This window comes from Lepidochelys kempii, chromosome 10, assembly GCF_965140265.1.
Source record: "Lepidochelys kempii isolate rLepKem1 chromosome 10, rLepKem1.hap2, whole genome shotgun sequence".
In the NCBI taxonomy this organism is placed as follows: Eukaryota; Metazoa; Chordata; order Testudines; family Cheloniidae; genus Lepidochelys; species Lepidochelys kempii.
The window spans coordinates 32680183-32704586 of record NC_133265.1 but is presented as its reverse complement, the minus strand read 5'-3'; the positions used below and the strand labels follow the sequence as shown (position 1 = coordinate 32704586).

The window sequence follows — 24404 nt, the reverse complement described above, 5'->3', positions numbered from 1 at the left end:
AATGACATGCCAACCGGCTTAACATAGGAACAAGAGCAGGGGCTCTCAACCTGTTTTCTTTCTGAGTCCCCCCCACCGTGCTATAAGAACATAGGAACAAGAGCAGGGGCTCTCAACCTGTTTTCTTTCTGAGTCCCCCCCAACCGTGCTATAAGAATTCCACAGCCAACATGTGCCACAACAACTGGTTTTTGGCAAATGCAGTAGATTAATAGCCAGGGCTGGCCTTAGGTGGTAGCAAGCAGGGCAATTGCCCAGAGACCCACACCATGGTGGGCCCCGCTCTCTGGTTTATTTTGATAGCCCCCCATAAACCTGTTCATGCCCCCCCAGGGGACTCCAGGCCCCTTGTTAAAAACTGCTGAACGAGAGTATTTAAATTCCTTCTAGAACCAGTTGACAGCAGCATGGAATCCAGATATGCATCATCATGCTATGCATATCCAGGACACCCTTTCTCAAACCCAAATCATCAGGAGGTAGAGGTTAATGGTCCCTCCACCATAACAAAAGTCCCCATTCATTTGGTAGGTTAATTGTCTGCTGACACCATCTAATTTGAAACTATAATCCTTCAAAGGGATGATGACAGAAAAGGTCTAAAGTAAGGTTTTTAATTTAAGTGTCTGAAATAGGTCAGAGATACAAAACAAGAAAGAAATCCAAGAGTTTTAATTTAAAAAAAAAAATGGAGTCCCATCCTTGAGCACAAATTTTGGAAAACAGGCTGCAGACAATTTAAAATCAATTAACTACAGGTAAAAACAAAATAAACATGGGTGTTACACATCAAGGTTATCACCTCTACTTCCCCCTTTCAAGTAATCTTTTAAAGGAGATATGGTACAATGTGTATTGATAAATATCATTTCATACTCCTTTATGCTTAGTAGTTCTTAGCTTCAGGACCTTTTCATCTTGTTGCAGCTTCTACCAAGTGATTAATTTTATCTTTCCAGGGAAAGAGAAGTAGACAAACATCAGGATTACTCTCCAGTTGTAATTTATTGAGTGAATTACAAGTGCCAAGCCCCAGCTTCCATCTCTTTGTCCTTTGATTTTAGTGTGTAATTGGATAACTATTATTGCCACACATGACATCTGAAATATGTATAAAGAAATAAAGTGATTGACTCCTAGAAAAAGGATGCCCTTGCTTCCTTCTAAAGCCAATGAAAGGGGCTTAGAGAATTTCACTGTGCTAGAAAACTACCCAATTCTGAGTGGGGATACATTATGTATTTCACTGCAGTGATACAGAAGACAAACGTATTATCTTGACTAGAACACTTTTCCACAGAGTACACCATTTCTAATTAAAAGCCTGTGGTACTGGTACTTCTCTGGAACAATATCAGTATGTATTTTTTGTGTGGCTGCAAATTAATTGCAGTACAAGGTTAAACTGGTAAACATCAGTAACTAATTTGTTGCAGTAAGCTGTTGATCTGTTTTTGCCAACCAGCATTAGTTAGTGATACCAGATTTGATCTCTACATTTCACAAATTTGTTCATTTGAACATGTGAAAAGGATATTCCAGAGGCCTACCAAAAAAACAAGGAGGTTGCAATTGCAAAAGAAGTAAGTTCCTTCCTAGCAGAGGGCTAAAAAAAATTGGATTTGCTGAACACCATTTGAGAGATAAAAGTGAGGCAAGCAATCCCTTCTCACTTTCTTTAGTGGTTTCCTCTCAAAGGAAGTGCTACCCTCCCTTACACCTTGCACTTCAGAAGCAAGCATTTGCAGTGCCAAAAATATACAATGGATACAAATGTTTACAAAGAGAAAGAACAGGGGCAAGGGACTAACTTGCAAGTCTTGGTATGGTTTTCTCTCTGTCCCTCACAAATGAGAAGGAGCAAGAAAGTAGATGGTCTCCCTACAGAGTCAGACACGTGTACATGTGAGAAACACCAGATCAAGAAATACAGTGGTACTGCTCATTAGAGGAGTTAGAGTTGATATTAAAAAAACCCATACATTCCAGAGGGCTTGTTTTTGTCTCTCATCCATAAATATGGATTAATAAGAAATTGTCCATGTTTAGGGCTAGAGCAGCCTAGCATCTGCTTCTCCCCTACTCCTGAAGAAACTCACACAACACAATATTAAAGAGGAAAATATGGTTCCATAAATGTTTGGTTTCCTCTGTAAGGCTTCCCCAGTCAGGGAAAAATGTGTGCACATCGTACAGTTTCAGTTAGGTTCTTTAGCGAATAGGCCTGTATGGGAAAGTCATGCCTGGTATAAATGTCTGCACAGGATGGGCTGGGAGTGCTGGATGAGCTGGATGTGCAGGCAACGCAGGGTGTGCTGCATGTGCAGGATAGCCCAGCGGAGGGGTGTGGATATGAGGATAAAATCCTGGTGGCAAAGCAGCATGGGTTGGTTGTTGCACTGGACCTGAAATCACCAGCTGGAGTAGGCTGCGAAAAGAAGATCCAGATAGATGTAAGTATTACTCCAATAATAAATTGTCCGAACAAGGAGCAGTTTGGCAGAAGTCCTGCTCCATGACAAGAAGAGTCACTAAAAAGCCCCTGCCAATGCGTAGCAACAAACACTGGAAAGTGCCTTAGGGAGAGATGGTGGCATTATGCTTATGACATCCTGCAGACTGATGTGTATGGTGCAAGGTACATGCACAGTGATATTTCTCAAAGGACCACTGTCCATGACAATCAACAGAGTTAAGTATTTTCAGTAATCCTGTTGAACAGCTGGTTTGTCAAGAAAGAGGGGGCTCTGGTTACCATCTCTCCAAAGGGCAATGCTCTGTGAGGCTCTATGGCCAGGCTGCAGGAGAGAGGGCGAGGGCTCAGGTTTCAGAGGGATGATAAAAAGAAGCAAGACTGTCAATGATTTATATAAGCTAGGGTTAAATACCCAAAATCAGCAAGGGTTAATTTTTTAAAAATAGGCAAATGTTAAGGCCAACATTTTCAACCCCAGGTGCCTAAAGTTAGGCTAAATCCACACTTAGAAACCCAAACAGAAATGGCCTGATTTTCAGATATCAAAGCCTACCTTTAGAGACTCAGGTTTTAATATTTTGGCTAATAATGGTTACAACAACAAACAAAAAATAGCATGGTTAAGCATGGAGTCTAAGTATAATAGGTGGGAATTAGGGATGGGGCAGAGGTAATTTTTCAAAATTGCATTTCACTTTCACAGTCTTGTTTGTCTATTTGTCTTAATCCAGGCTCTTATCCTGCAAACTGGGTGGACCAAGGAGGAGTCTCACTGACTTTAATGGGGTCTGCCTGGCTTGGGGATTTGTACAGATTTTAAGGCCACAAGGAACGATTAGATCATTTAATATGACCTCCTGTATACCAGAAGTCAAACTATCTTGAATTATAGTTGGGAACCATTTAAGAATTTACTGATTTAAGATTCCCAAAAAGACCATAATTCCACAACTGAGGAAAAAGGCCATACTGGTTTATAAGGGACGTGAAGGCAGCTAGCAATGGGACACAGGGAGAAATCTGTGGCCTGCAGGGTCAAGGACAATGAAGAGTTTTCAAAACATGTATTAGGAACAAAAACAATCCTGAAAATGGTATTGGTCCATTACTAGATGGAAAGGATAGAATTAATAATAATACAGAAAATGCTAAAGGCTTCAATAAATATTTCTGTTCTGTATTTGGGGAAAAATAGGTGATACAATCTCATCATATGGTGGTAACACTCCATTCCACTAGTCTCTGGAGGATGTTAAACAAAAACTAGTAAAGTTAGACATTTGTAAATAAACAGGTCCAGTTAACTTGCATCCAAGAGTTTAAAACAGCATCCTGACGAGCTCGCTGGACCATTAGTGTTGATTTTCAGTAAGTCTTGAAGCACTGAGGAAGTTCCAGACGACTGGAAGAAAGCTCATGTTGTACTAATTATAAAGGGTAAATGGGATGACCCAGGTAATTATAGACCTGACAGCTGGACTTGTATCCTGGGCAAGATAATGGAGCAGCTGATACAGTATTCGATTAACAAAGAATAAAGGAGAGTAATGTAATTAATACAAATCAAAATGTATTCATGGAAAATAGATTCTGTCAAACTAATTTGGTATCTTTTTTTTAATGAGATTATAAATTTGGTTGAGAATGGTAACAGTGTTAATCTAATATACTTAGACTTCTCTAAGGCATTTGATTTGATACCACACAACATTTTGATTAAAAAGCTAGACTATAAAATTAATATGGCACATATTAAATGGATGAAAAATTGGCTCACTGATAGGTCTCAAAATGTAATTGTAAACAGGGAATCATCATCAAGCAGGTGTGTTTCCAGTGGGCCCCTGCAGGAATGGGATCTTGGCCCTACGCTACTTAACATTTCTATCAATGACCTGGAAGAAAACAAACTCATCACTGGTAACCCATTTGCAGATGACCCAAAAATTTGGGGAGTGGTAAGTAACGAAGAGGATAGGCTAGTGATTCAGCACAATCTACATTGCTTGGTAAACTGGGCACAAGCAAACTATATGCATTTTTATACAGCTAAATGTAAATATATACATCTCAGAACAAAAGAATGTAGGCCATACTTACAGGATGGGGGACTCTATCCTGCCAAGTAGTGATTCAAAGAGATTAGGGGCCGTGATGGATAATCAGCTGAATATGAGCTACCATTGTGACACTGTGGCCAAAAGAGCTGATGCCATCCTGGGATGCATAAAGAGGGGACTCTCCAGTAGTAGGGAGGTTAATTTACTGCTGTATTTAGCACTGGTGTGACTGCTGCTGGAATACTGCGTCCAGTTCTGGTGCTCGCAAATGCAAGAAGGATGTTAAATTGGAGAGGGTTCAGAGGAGAGCCATGAGAATGATTAAAGGATTAGGAAAAATATGCCCTACTTATTGTTTGAACTCCTGGAGTCTGTCTATTTAGCTTAACAAAGAGAAGGTTAAGGGATGACTTGTCACAATTTATAAGTACCTACATGGGAAACATATTTAATAAAGGGCTCTTCAATGTAGCAGAGAAAGGTATAACACAAACCAGTGGCTGGAAGTTGAAGCTAGCAAGTTTAGTCTGGAAACAAGATGTTAAATTTTTCACAGTGAGGATAATTCAACATTGGAACAATTTACCAAGGGTCATGGCGGATTCTCCATCCCTGACCATTTTTAGGTCAAGATTGGATGTTTTTCTAAAATATATGCTCTAAGAATTATTTTGGAGGTAGCTCTCTGGCCTGTGTTATACATGATCACAAGTTCCTTCTGGCCTTGGAATCTATACATCTGTGAAATTTCACCCAGTTGCTCCTGTATTGATCCCCCAAACTTGTGTTTGACTAAAGCACACCTTCCAAAAACTTGAAGAGTGGTCAGTTTGGATGAGCTATTACCAGCAGGAGAGTGAGTTTGTGTGTGTATGGGGGTGGGGGGGATGTGAGAAAACCTGGATTTGTGCAGGAAATAGCCCAACTTGATTGTCATGCACATTGTGTAAAGAGTTGTCACTTTGGATGCGCTATCACCAGCAGGAGAGTGAATTTGTGTGGGGGGGTGGAGGGTGAGAAAACCTGGATTTGTGCTGGAAATGGCCCACCTGATGATCACTTTAGATAAGCTATTACCAGCAGGACAGTGGGGTGGGAGGAGGTATTGGTTCATATTCTCTCTGTATATATAAAGTCTGCTGCAGTTTCCACGATATGCATCTGATGAAGTGAGCTGTAGCTCACGAAAGCTTATGCTCTAATAAATTGGTTAGTCTCTAAGGTGCCACAAGTACTCCTTTTCTTCTTCCAAAAAAGCACACTTACATTATAAGCTCTTCTGGGCAGATGTCTGCCTCAACAAACATCTAGGAAATGCCTTGAAATATGCATTAAAATAAATACAAGTTTAGAAAGGTCCCTTACTTGTTGTGTGGTAGCCGAGCGCACACTGTTCTCAAGTCATCTGAAATTCAAGAGGATAGAAAACAGAGTGTGGATAAAGCAAAATAAAAGATTTTTCCCCTCTACTCTTCATTCTGGGAAGTTTTAGTCAGATTTCATAAAATGGATTAGTAGAGACCCAAAATTTCATCCTTTCATGCGTAAGATATGTATAGAGAACATTTCCCTATAACTTTTACATCACAAACTATTTCGCACATCATCCATCTGCAGATGAGCATTCTCTCACTTGCCTTATATTTAAGTTAAATGGACAGAAATTCACATCTGTTGCAAGGCAGACAAACCCTAGCACAAAATTCTCAGCGGATTAAACAGACAGAACTTTGCCCAACTGGGGCAGCCACACTGGCAACTCAACTAGAGCCAGGGGAGCAGCACCCAATTCATACAAGGCAGTGGTTCCCAAATTGCGGTTCGCAAACCCCTGGGGGTTCGCCAGAAAAATTTCACTCATGGTGGCCAAAGGACCCCAGGCATTGGAGGCAACAGATGGGACCCGGTTGCAGGGCAGACAGCCCGAGCCCCAGGGAGAGCGGAGCAGGGCAGTTGGGGCTGGCAGTCCGAGCCCTGCCCCCATCAGCAGGGAAGTCAACAGCCTGAACCCCAGCGCTCCGTGCGGGGCTGGCAGCCCAAGCCCCAGGAAGAGCGGGGCCGGGCAGTTGAGGCTGGCAGCCCGAACCCTGCCCCCGTCAGTGGGGGAGCTGGCAGCCCAAACCTCAGCACTCCGTGCGGGGCTGACAGCCCAAGCCCTAGGCAGAGTGGGGCCGGGTAGTTGGGGTTGGCAGCCTGAGCCCCGGAGGTCAGCAAGACCTGCAGCCCAAGTTCAGTGGAGCTCAGTTGACCGGGGCGGCCAATGGGGTCCAGCAGCAGGACTCCCATGGAGTGTGGAGGAAATTTAATCTTAAATCCCTAGAAATATTCATTTTTAGGAGGGGGTTCACAAGATTTCACAATTTAATGAAAGGGGTTCATGTGCTGTTGAAGTTTGGGAACCACTGATATAAGGGAAGACTGCTATGGTCATCTCATCTTTAACAAGAAGTAGAGTTAAAAATAGGAAGCCTGAAGACTACATGTCCCATCATGCAATACTCCATCTTGAGCAAAACAAGACAAGGAATGGAGATTCAAAGTACCTCCTTATCAAGTATTAGACTGCTTCAGGTCATGCTGAGGTAGAAGAAACATGTTTGGGAATGGTTCAGGCAAGAAGGAAGAGCAGATCTCCAAAATCCCCAGTATCAAAGGCTACAAATTGGTTAGTTGTACTCTCAAAGGATTCCAACAACAGTCATGGGAAACAGGCAGCCAAGATGTAGGCAATACCAGAAATATCACTGCCCAATGTAAATTGGAACTTACATTTCGTAAGGCACCCGCCTCCGCTTTTTCCCCACTGTTGTAGCAGAACTCTGCTTGCAGCCCTTTCTAACTGGTTTTTGTAATTATAACTGAACTTTATGTTGTCGTATCAAAGTTTGTTATTGACAAACAAGTGTGCTGCTCCTTCCTTCCTCTTCCCCAATTGCTACTTGGGGAGTAGGACACCAGTCCTGGCACTGTTTGTATCTTTATATGCCTCATTCCTCTGTGCACTGCTTCATTTACCCACCAAGGAAAGCTGCACCCTGCCGAGCAGGCTTGGAGGTGAAACGCTCCTCAAGAGGTATTTTCAGATTTGTGTTAAGAGACTCTGGTAATGGAATTTGGGACACTGGCTCTATTGGGGAAAACAGTTTCCAACCAATTTAACAAGAATCCTACTCTAAAGAACATGCAGTTGTGAGGTCCTTTTAATGCTGGTTTAAACAAATTCCTCCCAATTCTATAGAAAACTGAATGCCCAAAAATGTGATTAGCCGGTATTTATACTGAATTCCCTTCCTCTTCTAGTACAGCAATCCCCCAACAAGATGGGCCAAGTAAGTAGTTAGGAAATAAGTTTAAAGGGACAACTTTTAAAAAAAAAAGCCTCACGTTTTGGCTTGCTACTATTACAAAACAGACCTAAGATTACTAGAACTAAAATCTTAGAGAAAAACCTATATAGTTGGCTTTGTGCACTTAATACTGAGTACAGTCAGCGTAGCAGGTGTGGAGAGGAGTTGATTCAGGTTCACACAGGTGCCTCAGGGAACACCTGTCTAGGAAAAAAGACTGGTCTCTGAACCTCTGGGTCTGGGTGAGAAGCCCTGAGCAGGGGAAGGTTGGTTAGATTTCTGGTGTTTTGTTAGCAGATGTTCTGTTATATTGCTCTGAGAAAATGGTATGATTGGCTGACCCTTCGTTCGGGTTGAATCACTTGACCAGCCGCTTTTACTTTTTGTTTGTGTGGGTCTTTCAGACATTTTTGGGCCACACAAATTGGTAGGGGGACTTTAGTTCCAGGTATTACACCTGCCCCACTTTTAATACAGCTTTTAGACATTGACTGGATTTTCAAGTTGGTGTCCTTTAATAAATTCACCAAGATTCCTCAACAGGCCTCAGATTTATAATGATCCTAATGCTTAGCTAATGAAATAAGTTTACCATCTTGTGCAAAAAGTACTAAAAATTACAGGCTAGGGAACATAAAAACCCTCCACCCAAACAAATCTTGTTTCTCTCATGATGAAAAAGACTAGAAATGTAGGCTTCAAAAACGTTTCAGATAAAACCACCACCTGGACTATTCTCCATGTCATGTTTATACCCTATGCTCTAGTTCAGGGGCCCTCATCCAGTGCAGAAAAACCATCGAGTTGAACAAACAGGATGCCATTTCCTTTTAAACCACTGAAAATGTGTCCTTCCCCAGAGCTCCTTCAGAGCTCCTTTAGAGAACGGTGGTCCTGCCAGAGATTGTGGTGGGAGCAAACCAGTAGTTCTTTTCAGTCATATGGGCCCCATCCACAGAGCCACAAACTGTTTTTTTCCTACTCTGAAATGTCACGAAAACCCGTCTCCCTGTACCCAGAGTCAGATATGGCAAAGTAAGATTTGACTTCCTTTAAAACCGCAGAACCAATATACCGGCCAAATAGCAAACTGGATTCTACTCTGGCTCATGAATTAGAATCGTTTACTAACTTCTAATTGCAGTGCAAAACTCTGCCTCAGTTAACACCAGTACAGCCCCTTTGAAAGCATGGGCTGTACAATATAACTCAGGGCAGCATCTTTATTATATGTGATTCACGTGCCCACAAGAACCTGGATTGACTTTCACATTCCAGGGTGTTGGAAGGACTAGCACACATTTTTAAAAGGGCAAGTCTACCCTGGAGTTATTGGGGCAAAATTTACACACACACAGCCATCCCCTCCCCATAAAATGACATACTGTTGTTATGAGCCATACATTCAATCTGTAACCCACCTAAACCTTCCACTCCAGCCTCTCCCCCTCGTGACTGTAGGGGTGCTAATGGGCTACTTCACCTTGAACAGTCCCTTGAAATACATGAGACACAAGGTGGGTGAGGTAATATCTTTTATTGGACCAACTTCTGTTGATCTGAGATACACTCTTTCGAACTTGCACAGAGCTCTCCTTCTGACCTGAAGAAGAGCTCCGTGTAAGCTCTCTAATATCCTGGGATCAATACAGCTACAACACCACTGCACATATTGAAATATGTTAACTACTTATGCTAAACAATCTGTTCCACCTTGTATTTAGCTGTGACACTCCGACTCCTTTTTCCAGACCGAAAGAAAAGCCCTATATAGCTTGAATGCTTGTCTCTCGCACCAATAAAAGATATTACCTCACTCACCTTGTCACTTTAATTTTCACTGTATCATTTTTCAAAGGAGAATCATAGCCTGCATCCTTCTCTAACCTATGCTGCAAGGATGTACAATGGATGGCTACACTCTAATTTTTTAATTCAACAGTTTTAAACCAGTTTAGGACACAGGGTTTAAAGACATGAATCTGGAACCATAATTATCTAACTGTGCAGGACCTAAAGCAGGCCACAGACCCATCATCTTTGGAGTGTTTTGATGTCAACTGTACCATTCAGGCTCTGTTTATGGGCCCAGAAGAGGACAAACATACTCCCATGTCAAAAAAACAAACTACAAACCATCAACACAGCCTGGGAGCAATGGTGGGAGTATGAACAGAAGATTCCCTCCCAAATCCCCAAAGCAACAATCTTTCTTGATAGTCCATAGCACTTATTTTCATCAGTGGTCTTTCCTTTCTTACTCTCTGTCCTGAGCTGTTTGCTACACCCAACTTGTAGCTTTAACAATCTCTTATTTCCTAAGACTTATAGAATATTTCGTCTGTTAATGCATTTACCCATGTATTATCCCTCCCTCACCCAGAGACAGCCTACCCACATACCAGAGAAAAGTAATTTCATGCCAGGCTCTTCACCAGCTGCTTTCAGCGACATACCTCTAGTGCACAGCAATGCTCCTGATGCCATGGCCACCTGCAGAGCCTGAGCCAATCTGTCTAGAGCCAGTTCAATCTCTTTGGAAGCATTGAGTGGATTGAGTTCATCAGACAGTCTGTTAATTTCCTCAACAAGTGGAACCACGTGGTCAAAGGGCACTAGACCCAGTCGGCCATATAGGTTCTTCTCTGTTAAGTGCCCCTGAAGCATCATGAGAACCTGTAGGACGCTTAGATGTAGTTTGGAATACAGCAGGTGGCAGTCTTTGTCAGCTCCAGCGGCTGAGTCCTTGGCGATTTTATTGGTGAGGTGACCATTTGAGAGAGAGGCCTTCTTTTTCCTTTTGTAAGCCAACGGAGCCTTCACACACCAGCGGATCAGTCCAGTGAGGGGGGTGAGCTCTAAAAATCCTATTGGCAGGTTGGCTGCAATAGGAGTGTTTAAAAAAGTGATGAGTATCAAACGGGGGTCCTCAAAGATCCAGGAGACAACCATCTCGAGCAAGTCTGAAGGGGGAATGAGATCATCTGAAAATAAAAAATATGAGACACTGCTCAGCAAGTCCCCTCCTCTGGCATAGGGACAGCAATTTCATTCTCCTCCCCTATGTTTCATCTGTAAGTCTGAGCCCAGCCTCTGCTAAAATCTTTATTCATGCATCACGCTCTTTCTGTCCCAACTACTGCAATTCTATTTTTATTGCCTCCTAAATCCCAGCTCTCTCACCTTCAGAATGCCACAGTAAGATACCCTCACTCCAGGAAGCCTGAGCCAAATTACCACCAGATCTAGTCCCTTCACTGGCTTTGTAGCCACATCTGAACCTAGTTTGAGAAGACCCCTTCGTTCCTTGCCCTTGGTCAGGACCGTCAACAACAGGACCAATCGTTACATGGACAGTTGTCTATTACAATCTGGACTGAGGTCACTCACCACTGTGTTGTACTTCTCAACTTCCCACACACACCAAAGGATAGGTGCTGCATCCAGCACCGTGTCTAGCAAAGCTATGGTGCCGAGTGCCATTAAAATGCCAATAGGTAGCTGAGAACACAAACATGCCCATAACAGTTAAAGGGCACTGCAGCATTTGTTTCGAGAAGAGAATGCTGCCTTTTTGCAGTTTACCTGAAGAAAGGTCATAGAGCGCGGTAACCGACGTTATGAACTGGCAGCAGAAGCGAGGACTGGCGCTGAATATTTGTTTCAATGTCTGAATGGAACCTGGCACCAAACAGCAGTAGTCATCCACTAAGGCACGGGCTAACCTCACAGAGTAGATTGCAGGTGTTCGCTGAAAGAGATTTGCAGTACCAAGTTGCGACAAGTACGTCAAACCAGGAGGTAAGAAATTCTGCAGAGCCCAGCCCATGGGGAGATACAGAGTTTTTCACTAAGGGTACGTCTATACTACCCGCCTGATCGGCAGGTTGTGCTCGATCTATCGGGGATCAATTTATCGCGTCTAGTGTAAATTGATCCCCGATCACTCTGCCATCGACTCCTGTACTCCAGCACAGCGAGAGGCGGAAGCACAGTCGACCCCACACCGTGAGGAAGCGAGGTAAGTCAACCTAAGATAGGCAACTTCAGCTGTGAGAATAGCGTAGCTGAAGTCGATGTATCTTAGGTTGATTCCCCCCTCCAGTGTAGACCAGTCCTAAGGCTCTGTTACATGAAACTATCAGTTGGCTGTTACTACATCTTTTTGCTAACTTTTAAGTTTTGGTTGATTTATGTAAAACACAAAGATCAGGCGCCTCAGCTTTAGCTTCTGATGGCTGTGGCTCGCCCTCAGTACAATGGGTTCACGAGCTTATCAGATCACAAGTGAGAATTATTCTGCAAAGAAGAAAGAGTCTTACTAATTATCATCTGGAGGGAGGGTAACTTCATTAAAATGGATACAAATACCACTTTGGAACAAGACCATCATTTTTTACCATGACTGTCATCTATTACAAACCCATCTATCAGCCACTTTTTAGCTTTACTGGAGTAGATTATAATAATTCTGTGCAAAAAAAATAAATACCCCAATATTAAAGAAACACCATCAACCTGAAATCTACTATCTATTCTAGTCAAACACGATTTAAAAGGTGTTTCAGACACTACACCTGCCCATGTCCCCCTGCCAGTTTTTTTATTTCAATTATTATGCTTCCCTATTTTCTAAAAATGTTTTCTCATTCATTACTGTATGAAAGACCGATCTGTAAACTGACCATTCCCAGACAAAAAATATTTAAGATCTAGGGTACAAGTCAGTAATTGAATAGTAAAAAGCTTTGCAAGAATTTCTACAACTGGCCAAAGTTACATGTATCTGATACAGAGTGTGATGTTTCATCACCACACTAACCTTTGCTCTTCACATGAAAGTGTTCTACTTTTATGAACTGAGGATAGCAATGTCCTCTGTCCACTGCTGTCCAAATCCTCTTAACTATAGTCCCTTACTTGACACTTGATTCTGAAGACCACCATCGCCCAGAGGAAGAAAGCCACGCTCCCAGGGATTTCTGGAGGGTATCAGGATCAGGGCTCCCCTGCCTAAAGTTCTCAGGAAAATGAGTGAGTGGGAGACGTGTGAGAAATATGAGGCCAGTTCACCAGGCCAGCACCATCCCTGCAATGTGTTTTTTAAGCACCAAGTTTTTAACATGGAAACCTTTATGTACCTAAGTGGTCTGAAGGAGGCAGTACACCACAATAAGCGACCCCCTCAAAGTCTCCTGCCACCCACATTATACCCCTTCCTATTCCTGCAGCCTTCAGGAGACCTATATGGAGAAACAGTTACACTGAAGACTTTAGGGAAGTGGGGGGATTCCCATCCCCCTGTCTGCAGAACAGCCTGCTTCTGCACATCTCCTGAAGGGTGAGGGAATGAAAGCTCACACCTGTGGACCTTAGGAGGCACATCAGGGTGCCGCTCCCCTAAGGCAAACATTAAGAGATCCACAGGAGCAGGGGCATGAGAGTTCGAGAGGCTTGGAGAGCCGTAAAGTTATGCCCTGCACAGACCTCAGTAGGGAGAATTTCCCTCGCTGCACTGCCCTGTCAACTTTCCTAAGCTGCAAGTGGAGGGTCCACAACTGTTGCACTGCGAGTTCTGTGAACTGAATTCTAGAGCCCACCTCTCAGTCCTAAACCTACGTTGCTTTGGCCACTACACAGCCCCTTTTCTTCAGTTCACCCACTTGCACATCATGTTCACCTACTCAGCTCTTAGGGACTGTCCTATCCATGCACCAGCTTTACCTGCAGCCACGATGCAGCACATTCCAGAACAGGAACTCTGCACACAGCTACCGCCATGGAAACCAATTTTCCTAGCAAGACCATCCTGCCATCATCTGCTTTGTTTCCTTGAGGGCTGAAAAGGGCTGAGAAAATGATCTGCCGGACTGAATCCTTGGTTTGCTCTTGGAAATAACTGCACATGATCTCAAGGAGTTGAAGCTCCTGAAGAGAATTCAACCTCTAAAAAACAAAGCCAGAAAATAACAGAGTAAATCCCAATGCAGCATGTCCAGAAACAGAAGGAAGCATTATGAAAATATGCCTCTTTCTCCCTTCCCCATCACACTTCAATCTCCTGCTCCTGGGCAAGCCTAGCCATACTTCTCCATGAACTGCCTCTAGAATAGGGTACACACACTGACCAGCAATTTCAGGGACCATATAAATTCCTTGGTTGAAAGATCAAGCAGCAGCAGTGAGTCTGAGGGTCTTGAGGGCTTCTGAGCAGTAGCAGAAATTCTAGCCTCCCAGACTTCCTAGCCTATCACACGTGTAGCCTGACTTATCTTTCAGTTCTTGCCTCCTCTCTGGTACAGTGTGCACATGCTTAGTTCTGAGACAAACATTACATTTACTTATCAAGCTAGAAAGTTTATTAATCATATTATTTGCAGGGTAACTGCATGGAGCTTGCTGTCAAGGCAAAGGATAAAGTCTATAGAGGGACCCAAAAGAACTCTCAAAAGAAACTAAACCAAAAATACAAAAAAAGGTCTAAAAGTGACTCCTTTTCCTGGTTCTTCCAGTGCCTATTATCTTTCTAGGCCCTGATCCTGCACCCAGATCTACATGGCTGGATACTTGCACTTACATGTACCCCAATTTAATCAGTGGGGCTCTACAGAGATACAAGATTCCAGCTGTGTAGATTTGATTGCAGGAACAGGGCCTAGATTATAAGTACAACATCATCAAGACATTATCAGCCAATTCAAATGCAGTTGTATTTTTGCTCATTGGACCTGTTACCTACTTTAGGCTGGGAGTTGCGCTCTTTGGGAACCTGAAATATGAATTCTTCCAGCAACTCAATTGGGCCTTTGTCCACAATGGGAAGAGGTGCATTTTGGAGCTGACTGCTGAAGTAGATGTCCAAGTGATACAGCACTTCTTTGGCAGCACTCAGGGCATCCCGGCGGAGCAGGGAATGACGAATGTCACTCATTGTGCTCCTGCAAGAAAAGAGACAAAAAAGTGATGAGTAAACCTCAATACCAACAACAGCATCTGTCTAAGTTCTTCTGCTGCAAGGAAATGAGAGGCTTCTGCTTTTTTATGCAGCAGTTCTCTTGTATTTGCATGTAGGGACTCTTGAGCAGGAACAATCAGTACTTAAGACGACAGGGGTCTGTCACCCTTTCCCAAAAAGCCCTTGATTTTTGTTTTCTTTGGCCCACACCTCACCCTACTTTTAAGCAAACAAGTAAAGCCAAGAAACACAAATGCATTTCTCATACTGAAAGCATTAATGGCACTGGCTCCTAAATATGCTTAGGACTCTTGAGAAAACAACGAGCAACCCCTGAAGGATGTGGAATGAGCTGCTGTACCGCTGTCACAAAGACAGGATCACAGCACAGAGGCAGCACACAGACGTTTATGTGCCTCAAATATAGCCAATTTGTGGAAATGGGATGAGAAAAAATGCTTCATTCTAAAACTAACCTAGGGCAGCACAAAAATGTCACCCTATGTATATCTGCAGCAGTGGTTCCACTTGAAAAATTTACCAGACACCTAGCAGCCTGAAGCCTCTGCGTGTGGGGGAGAAGACCAAGGCCAGTGGCTCCAGAGCTCTTTCTGCAGCTCAGCGCTTTCCCAAACTGCTTTGGAATTAAATATACCCGGTTCTTGAGTTTCACTGCTACAAAGTTCTAGACAGCCACCATGAAACTGACCAGTCACGTTAGCTTCTGCAAATCTCCCAGGAGCAGGCCAGGGCAGGAGTCCTGTCTGCAGCATCAAGATGACATCAGAGTGCCACTTACACACAAGCCCTGTTTGGAAGGTTTTCTGGGTAACTGCAAGGGCTAGAGACCTTGCTGGTAAATGAAAACTCAGATACTGCAGAAAGTCCTGGCACAGCCCCCACTCTATTGTCAGGGCCAATCGCATCAAAACCCCTGTAATCTTTCTGTGCCACTGCTTCAGGTCATTTGCTGGGGTGCCAAGCACAGCACTGTCTCTCCAGCTGTGGGGTAGGAAGCTAAGACAAGGTAGAGCCATGTTGTGCTCGCTGGGCAGTTACAGGTCCAGGTCATGGATGTGTGATGCCCCCACATGCCAGGAGAACAGGCACGAAACCTGCTGTTCCCCACTCCCGCAGGTGCCCCCTCCCTATCCCCAGGCCTCCCAAATCCCCTCCCCACATGTATCCCCTGCCCCCAAATCCCCTCCTCATCCCAGCCCCCAGGTGCCCCATCCCCATTCTCTCACCATCCCCTGCCCCCAAATCCCCTCCTCACCCCAGCCACCTCCCCATCCTCTCTCCGTCCCCTGCCCCCAAATCCCCTCCTCACCCCTGCCCCCCAGGTGCCCCTCCCCCATCCTCTCTCCGTCCCCTGCCCCCAAATCCCCTCCTCACCCCTGCCCCCCAGGTGCCCCTCCCCCATCCTCTCTCCGCCCCCTGCCCCCAAATCCCCTCCTCACCCCTGCCCCCCAGGTGCCCCTCCCCCATCCTCTCTCCGTCCCCTGCCCCCAAATCCCCTCCTCACCCCGGCCCCCCAGGTGCCCCTCCCCCATCCTCTCTCCGTCCCCTGCCCCCAAATCCCCTCCTCACCCCGGCCCCCCAGGTGCCCCTCCCCCATCCTCTCTCCGTCCCCTGCCCCCAAATCCCCTCCTCACCCCGGCCCCCCAGGTGCCCCTCCCCCGTCGAGGCTACTAGCAGCCCCCGGGAAGCCACGAGGCCGCCCCAGGCCCGACGCCAGGGGCCCCGCGCGGTTGTGGGGCTCGGTCCGGGGCCCAGCTGAGCGCGCACCCGCTCCCGGCCGCACCTCCTGCCGGGCCCGCTCAGGCGAGCATATCCGGGCGGCCTCCGCGGCGGGGCCGGGCTGAGGCGAGGGGAAGCGGCGAGGCCTTCCGCGGCCCAGGGCGGTGCAACGCGAGCGGGCGGCACGGCGGCCCGGCACGGCCAAAAAGGGGGATGGGGCGCGGCCATCCGCCCACAGCGCCACCTGCTGGCCGCGCGCGCGAGGCGCCCGAGAGGGGCGGGGCGGGGCGGGGTGGGGGGAGGAGTTTGTGGGGTCGTGCCCGCGGGTGTGTAGGGCTGGTGGGCAGGGGGAGAGGGGCTTGTGGGGCCATTGCCTGGGGAGGGGAGAAGGAGGAGGGCTGTGGGGATGGTGCCCAAGGGAAAGGGGTACGTGGGGCGGGTGTCCCTGGGGAGAGGGGTGTAGGGGTTGGTGCCAGGGAGGGGGGGCAGTGCTCAAGGGGCCAGGGCCATGCTATAATGTGAGTGAGGGACACACAGAGGGCTGGTAAGAGACTGCTCTTTATTTCCCCTGTGCTAGGTTGGCGTTAGGAAGGGCTGGTGCCCCTTGTGTATGTGGGTTCAGAGCAGCAGGGTGTGTCAAGTTACCTCCAGCCCTGGGCACTGCAGTGCCATGCTCCCTGCTGACTCTCACAGGGACCGGAGCCAGCTGCAGATCCTGAGGCACCATAGGGTCTGTTCTTTTACGTTGCACCATGAAAGTCGACTAAGCTAACCCCCAGGGAATACCGCTAGTGTAGGAGCCTCCTCCAGTGGCATAGGGCTGAGCCATCCCCTTGTCAGCACAGGAGCACATCAGAGGTGTGGCTGGAGCGATGCTGCAAACTGTAGCTCACGAAAGCTCATGCTCAAATAAATTGGTTAGTCTCTAAGATGCCACAAGTCCTCCTTTTCTTTTGGCTAATCTCAGTTGCTGGAATGGCCCCTAGGCACCAGCGCAGCCCAGCCTAAATTATAGAAGCCCTTGGAGTGCCCCTTTTTATGCTGTAGTCTGGGCTGGCACCACTGTTCCCTCTAAGATCCTAAACCCCGCATGCACACGGCAAAACACCACGCACACAAAAATTTGCACAGAAGAAATTTTTTGCGCACTGGGCCTGTCAAAAATTAGAAGGAACATTGGTTGGCACCTACCCAACCCCAAAATCCAGTGGAAGCAAAAGTGGTATACAGCCTGCAGCTCAGATCTGGTGCTTGAGTATTTAGTCAAGGTAGGATACAGCACCATTAGTGCTTGGATTGCAGGCTCTTTGGGATAGGAACTGGCTCTTTGTTATATTTTTACACTGTTCCTAGCACAGTGGGTTTGGGGCCTGTAGGTGTGACCACAAGACAAATAAATAATAATGAGAGCACTGTGTTTACTGTATCAGATATTTCTTGTTGTTAGTTAATAAGCAAATAATACTCAAACCTGCCTCAGTCATCATAGACATACAGCCCAGGTGTTACATGCCAAAGCCCACAGACACGCTTTTCAGTAGTTGCTCATACAGCTTTCCTCTTTTTGAAAATGTAAAGGAAATATTGTACCACCTAAAAGAACAACAGCAGACCAATACAGCCAGTTAATTAAATACAGCCCTCCAAGTGAGACAGGGTGATCAGATGTCCTGATTTTATAGGGACAGTCCCAATTTTTGGGTCTTTTTCTTATATAGGCCTATTACCCCCCCACCCCCATCCCGATTTTTCACATTTGCTGTCTGGTCACCCTAAAGTGAGACCTCCAGGAAGGGTGGCAAGGGAGTTAGCCTGAACCCATTGCCAGAAGTAAAGCAAGCAGCTTCCCCCCGCCCAGCCATAGGGGCTGCACTGCTGCCAGAATAACTATAGTGCAGAGTGCTCTGGCCTCCCTGAAATGGTCCTTCCCATCCCTGGCCTGTGCCTATGCTGTCTGGATAACCCCTGTGCATCAGTGGAATTCCTAGCTGGGGGCCCTCAGCCTCTTTCCAGGCTCACACACCTCAGGAGTTGAGGGGTCAGATTGCAGTTCATAAGTGAGCACCCAGTGTCCTCCTTGGTTTTGTTCAAGTATCTAACATTCTTTCACTTGCAGGTAACTGCTGGATGCTCTTGTCATAATATTTCTTCTAGTTTCCTTCTGGAAGCTTGTTAGATGTTAGCACCACTGAGGTGGGGATGTGTCCCTGGAGATGGTGATCCTGCCTCCCACCCACACCAAGATCTTCAACCCCATCCCACAGCAACAACTTTTAGGTTAGATCTACACTACAAGCTAGATCTACACTACAATCCCCAGCTCGTGTACACATACTTGTGCTAACTGTCATTGAGTTAGCCTGAGTATAAATTGCAGTCTAGCAGCAATAGCACAGGAAATGGAGGCACTGCTGAGCTGTGCTGAGTACATGCCCACTGGATTCATCCCACTTGCCCTTTTTGAATATTGGAATTTTCTCAGTATTCTAAGATTTATTAAACAGTAACATCAGCAGGCCAGAGATCTCCTCAGCCAACTCTTTTAGGACTCTTAGGTGCAAGATACCTGGGCCTGCTGATTTAAAAATGTTTATCACGAATAGATAGTGTTTAATATCCTCCTTGGTTACTAATGGACTGGAAAAGTTCTTCATCATCTTTGTGTGATACAAGCACATCATCCTGCTTCTTTCCAAATACAGAACAGAAATATTTATTGAATATATCTGCCTTTTTGCAACATTATTATCAACTTTATCATCTCCATGTAATTATGGGCCTGTCACAGGTAGCTGGTCCTTAAAGGAAGTTGGGCCAAGCCTCACCTGTGATGGATCAGTTACTTCCCAGCTGAGACTGATCATCTAGGGATCAGCTGATTATAAAAGCCTGCAAGTGGCTTAGCTGGGAGTGGAGAGTTGCAGGGATTTAGCTAGCTTATATGACAGGCCTTGGAGCTCTGTAATCAAACTGGTGGAGGGGTAGAAAGGCTCCTGCAAGAGAACTGGTTTTGTGGGCTAAAGGATTATTGATGTGTGGAAGTGTGTTAATTAGAAGAAATAAAGTCAAAACCCTTAAAAAGGGGCCTGAAACAGTCTCTGAGTGTGCGGGTCAAGCCTTCCTGAGTGGTAGGGACAGAACAGCTGTCTGCAGGGTTTATACCATTGTTAACAGTATATCAGCAACGGAAGAAATCCTAGAAAGTCCTTATTGTTCTTAGCCCTGTTAGCTATGAATTTTTCCCCTGATGACTTTAGCTTCCTGTTTCAATCTTCTACACTTCTAATTTATAGTGACCCCTATTTCCCCTTTTTTCCTTTTGTTATATATTGCTTTTTTTATTTCTACTTGCAGTCTTTACATTGTCACTGAATCGGGATGGGTTTTTAGCCAAAGTTGTCCTCTACTGCTTTTTGGCCGTCTAATAAACAATTCTTAAAGCACTCTCAGAACTCTCAAATTTCATTTATAGTTTTCTGTCTAAATTTTTCTACCCAGTTAACTTTGCTCATCATTTTCCTCTGCTTTGGGAAATTAGCCCTCTTAAAGCACAAAGTATATAGTGACCAGTTGGGAGTGGTCTTCATTTGCCCATATTGAATGTAATCCAGTCATGGTCACTGGACAGTGGTAACCACCAACTTCCAGTCCAATGATTAATCCATCCTTATCTGTGATAATTAGGTTCAAAATGGTTAACTTTGTGTTGGAAAATCATCCTCTGTTGACCCAGGCTGGATATGAATCAGTAACATAGCTACGAAAGGCTCTGGTTCAAATTATAATCACAGCCCTGTGTACTTTGCAACAAGCCGGGCCTCAATCAGCAACAAAGTCCCCAGATTCCTCTTCCACTAGAAGAGGCAGGATGGAAGTTCTGTGGCAGAGTCAAGTCATTTTAAGAATGGAGGCTTATGGAATGAAACCTGACTGTGAATACTGTAGTCAGCACAGCAGACCCTTTGTTACTTATCCAGTGCAATTCATTCCACGCTACACCCACATTTTCAAAGGGCTGCAGATTTTTGTGTTGTCCTGCATCACGATCATTATTCAAAACTAACATTCTATGGCAATTACTGGAGCTGCTCATACCGCTTACAGCTAATGTTTCCAGCTGCCTGGACGCTCCAGCACCAGTAGCCAGCTCTATGTCCTCTGGACACTGCATGGTTGGAAGATTTTCTTCCCACTTGGCTGTTTCAGGCGGCATGCAATGTCCTCTAGTGGCACATGTTTGCACAGGTACTATCACAGCCCAGCATCCTATTTTACATTCTCCTTTCAAGGTAGGCGAAACAATGGTGAACAGCGAGCAAGGGAAGTAAGAGCCAGATGGTTTTTTCAAGCCCTGGCCTGAGTTGTGAAGAGGATGTAGGGGAGCCTTGCTGCAGCAGAAGCCCGTGACTCAGCCAAAATTCTACCTGTGGAACTGGGAAAGAGCATCCTGACGTTGCAAAGAGCAGCTCTGCCACCTCTTGCCTCCTGCACTCCTTGCTGCCCTGGCTCTACTCTGCTGCCAGGCCCCTCACTGGGAGGATCCAACCCCACCCTTGTGAGAAATTCACCAGCTGCATTTCAAGGATGAAAAGCTCTTGGTAGATGAAGGAATGTAAATAAAAGCAGCTGCTCCAGTCAGAGCAGCGCTCACAGTGACCAAAGGAGAGGCAACATGGGGACAGCTGTAATGTGGTGGGGCAGTGCAGAGAAGCAGCATGCAAAGCCCAGGGGAGATGAGTTCCATCATGTTGCATAACTGACCTCCCCAGCCCAGACAAGCCTCCACAGCTGCTGCCCTCAGAGATTCTGCAATCATGGGGGTGGTCCAGCTATTGGAGGCATCTCCCACTCCCGAGGTGGTGGGGCTGTGGGGAGCTGCACCAAGCAGGGAGGCTCTGGGCCTTGCTCTGCTCCCACTCACACTGGTGTGCATGAGAACACAGAGGGAAAGAAGAATCAGGTCCTGCCACTACTCAGAGCCTAGGGAATGAGGTTGGGTGAGGAGATGGACACATCCTCCAGGAGATGGGTTCTTTCCTGACCATCATCTGAGAAGGGAAGATTTGTAAATGGGCCATAGAGGCTGAGGTCTCCCTAGCTGACAGTTTCAGAGTAGCAGCCGTGTTAGTCTGTATCCGCAAAAAGAAAAGGAGTACTTGTGGCACCTTAGAGACGAACAAATTTATTTGAGCATAAGCTTTCATGAGCTATAGCTCACTTCATCGGTAGCTCACAAAAGCTTATGCTCAAATAAATTTGTTAGTCTCTAAGGTGTCACAAGTACTCCTTTTCTTCTAGCTGACAGTGCCACTAAAAGAGGCATTTGGGGCTAAAGATTCACCCCTCCTCTGGAAAGTAGCAACTGGGGAGGTTGGAGGGTCCTGGCTGGGGACTGGGGAGTAAGCAGGCTAGGGTTGCCAATTTGGGTTGGCTGGAGATTTCATGGAGATTTCATCCCATGAGGTAGCCTTTAATTAAAAATTAATCTTTAATTCCTGGAGACTCCAGAACAATCCTGGAGGGTTGGCAACCCTAAAGCAGCCGGGCTCTAGGTCTGCAGCCATAGGAGTTACAGGTGTGGGTGGAGAGGAGACTGGGGAGATTGAGCCCCTTGAGAAGGGTGCCGTAGATCAGATAGGCACCTGCCCCTTGAGTTCTGTGCAGGAGCTGAAGGGGATGAAAAACCCCTCCTCAGCTGCCTCTTCCTGTCCCTGGAACAGCTGGCAATCCCAAGTCCGCTCAATAGCTGCCCAAACTCCCAATGACTTCTTCAATGGGGCCAGGATTTCACTGCTGGAGTGGGGTAAAACCTGGGAGGAGTCAGGAATGCTTAAAGTTGGGATAGACTCTCTTAGTTTATTTTAGTGACAGCATGAACATAGTTCCTGTTAATGCTTATCACAAGGAAAGACAAATGAGCATGTGTTTTATCCTGCCTTCACCTTCCACGGAGCAATAGTGAAGTCCCTATTGGATTTTATGGAGTCTCTGGCTCTTCTCCCTTTCCAGAGTCAAAACTCTGCTTGGGGTAAGATGTGTTATATATACACATTTCATTTCCTTTGTTGTTGATTGGGGTTTAGGGGCATAAAGGGGTATCAGTGGCAGCATCAGGCTTTCCCAAATGGAGTTCTAGTTCAGGGCTTCAGCTCTGTGTTGAAAATGCCCAGGGCAACTGCTTCTCTCCCTGGACACTACTCGGAAGAAGTGTGCACACCTCTGTGTGTCTTACCGGCCCCTGAGACATTACAATTCTTTTACATGAACATGGCCTTGGTTTGCTCCCAGCCATGGGGTACCATGGAGCTGGTTTCACTATGTGTCTCTGGTTTAAACCAAGCAACCCACTCTTTATCTTGTTACATTTGGGAAGTGATAACTTTTTCAATAATAGTTGAACCAATGTGGTAACGATTGAAATACTCCACTTACCTACCTTTAGCAGGGAATTAGGAAGGAAGCCTGGCTCATTCAGACCATGGGGATATTGCCAATCCTACATATTCAAAAATCATATGTCAGGCCCCAAAATCTCATGAGATTGCCTTAAAAATCATGAGATTTTTAAAGAATAATCCATCTGGGTTCTTTTTATTGACTTTGTGATTTTTGAGCCTTTTGGGTTTGTGTTTTCAAGTTTTTCTCCGCAACCACAAGGGCTGTTGCTATTGATTAGCATCGTTTCCTAGAGTTACATTGGACCCCATGGCTGGAGATATCATTGTTAACTCAGATAGGAAGAGCTATTTTTTCACTAAGCAAACCTTTGCTTTCATGAAAATGACCATATGGAGCCTATACCAGGCCTTGAGCAAACAGTGGAATCCTCCTTTGGCAAAGTCAGGACTTCACAAACTTTCATAAATAGGGGCCGGGGGGACTTCTGCTCTCCGTGGGGCATACGGAGCGACATCAAAGGTAAGCTGCACTTTCATTTCCTTCTTACAGATGTAGACTTCGGCTGTTCCATCTAATTTTCTGGAGATCAGATTTTTCTCCACCAGACAGTATCTAAGGCCAGATCTTCAGCAGGGGTAAACCAGTCAATTAACAGTCGTTGAGGAGATCTATGTTCTCTGAATTATAGTACTTCCCTATAAGCCCTGATCCTGACCTCCTTACTTCAGTGGAAGTTTTGTACTGAAAAGTTAGGTCGGTATAGCTACAGCACTCAGAAGGGGGTGGGGTGGGGTGTGAAATTCACACCCCTGAGTGCTGCGGCTACGATGACCCAATCCCCGGTGTACACATGGCTAGGACAACAGAAGACTTCTTCCGTCACCCTAGCTACTGCTGCGCAGAGAGGTGGATTTCCTACAGCGATGGAAACCCCCCTTCCGCCGCTGTAGGAAGCAGCTCCACTGCAGTAGCACAGCTGCAGCTGAATAAAGAGGGCAGAAAAGGGCATGTAGCATTTCTCTTATATTTACAAACCCCTTGGGTGCAATCCTAGCCCCATTGAAGTCAATAGCAAAATTCCCATTGATTCAATGGAGCCAAGACTTCACCCTTTATGTGTAAGAACCACGTGTACCATCTAGTGTCTTGGGACACCAAACAAAGGGCCAGCACAAGGTGGTAGCAAAACAGTGGTGATCTTCTACTGAAGGTACCACCCAATTGTCCGGACAGAAGGGTGCATGGGGAGGGAGCTCTCTTATAGAGGTGTTGAAAGCAATGACCTTTGAATGAGCGTGTGAGATATTTCAATGGGAGCATGGGGAATCATTCCCCTGACAGCTGTGCAGGTGGAAGTGATGTGTTGGCATAGGGTGCTGGGGGTATGGCTGGGTTTACTGGAGTCGGTGCATCAGGATTGGCTCCAT

The 24404-nt window shown here is 45.8% G+C and overlaps 1 protein-coding gene across 5 annotated transcripts; it reads right to left on the bottom strand.

Moving 5' to 3' along the window:
• Positions 1-656: 656 nt before the first annotated feature.
• Positions 657-16797, bottom strand: INTS15 (integrator complex subunit 15). Of its 5 annotated transcripts, none has more exons than XM_073362725.1 (7): positions 16643-16796; positions 14623-14821; positions 13608-13829; positions 11469-11634; positions 10340-10867; positions 5902-5941; positions 657-2428 (listed from the first exon to the last, which is right to left on the bottom strand). In XM_073362725.1, exons 2-7 carry the CDS (start codon positions 14812-14814, stop codon positions 2212-2214), a joined length of 1365 nt encoding a protein of 454 aa, XP_073218826.1. In that variant the 5' UTR covers positions 14815-14821; positions 16643-16796; the 3' UTR covers positions 657-2211. The 5 variants fall into 5 exon arrangements, with proteins under 5 accessions (XP_073218826.1, XP_073218828.1, XP_073218829.1 ...); XM_073362727.1 differs by having other exon boundaries at positions 16627-16714; XM_073362728.1 differs by lacking the exon at positions 16643-16796 and adding an exon at positions 15548-15975.
• Positions 16798-24404: the final 7607 nt, after the last annotated feature.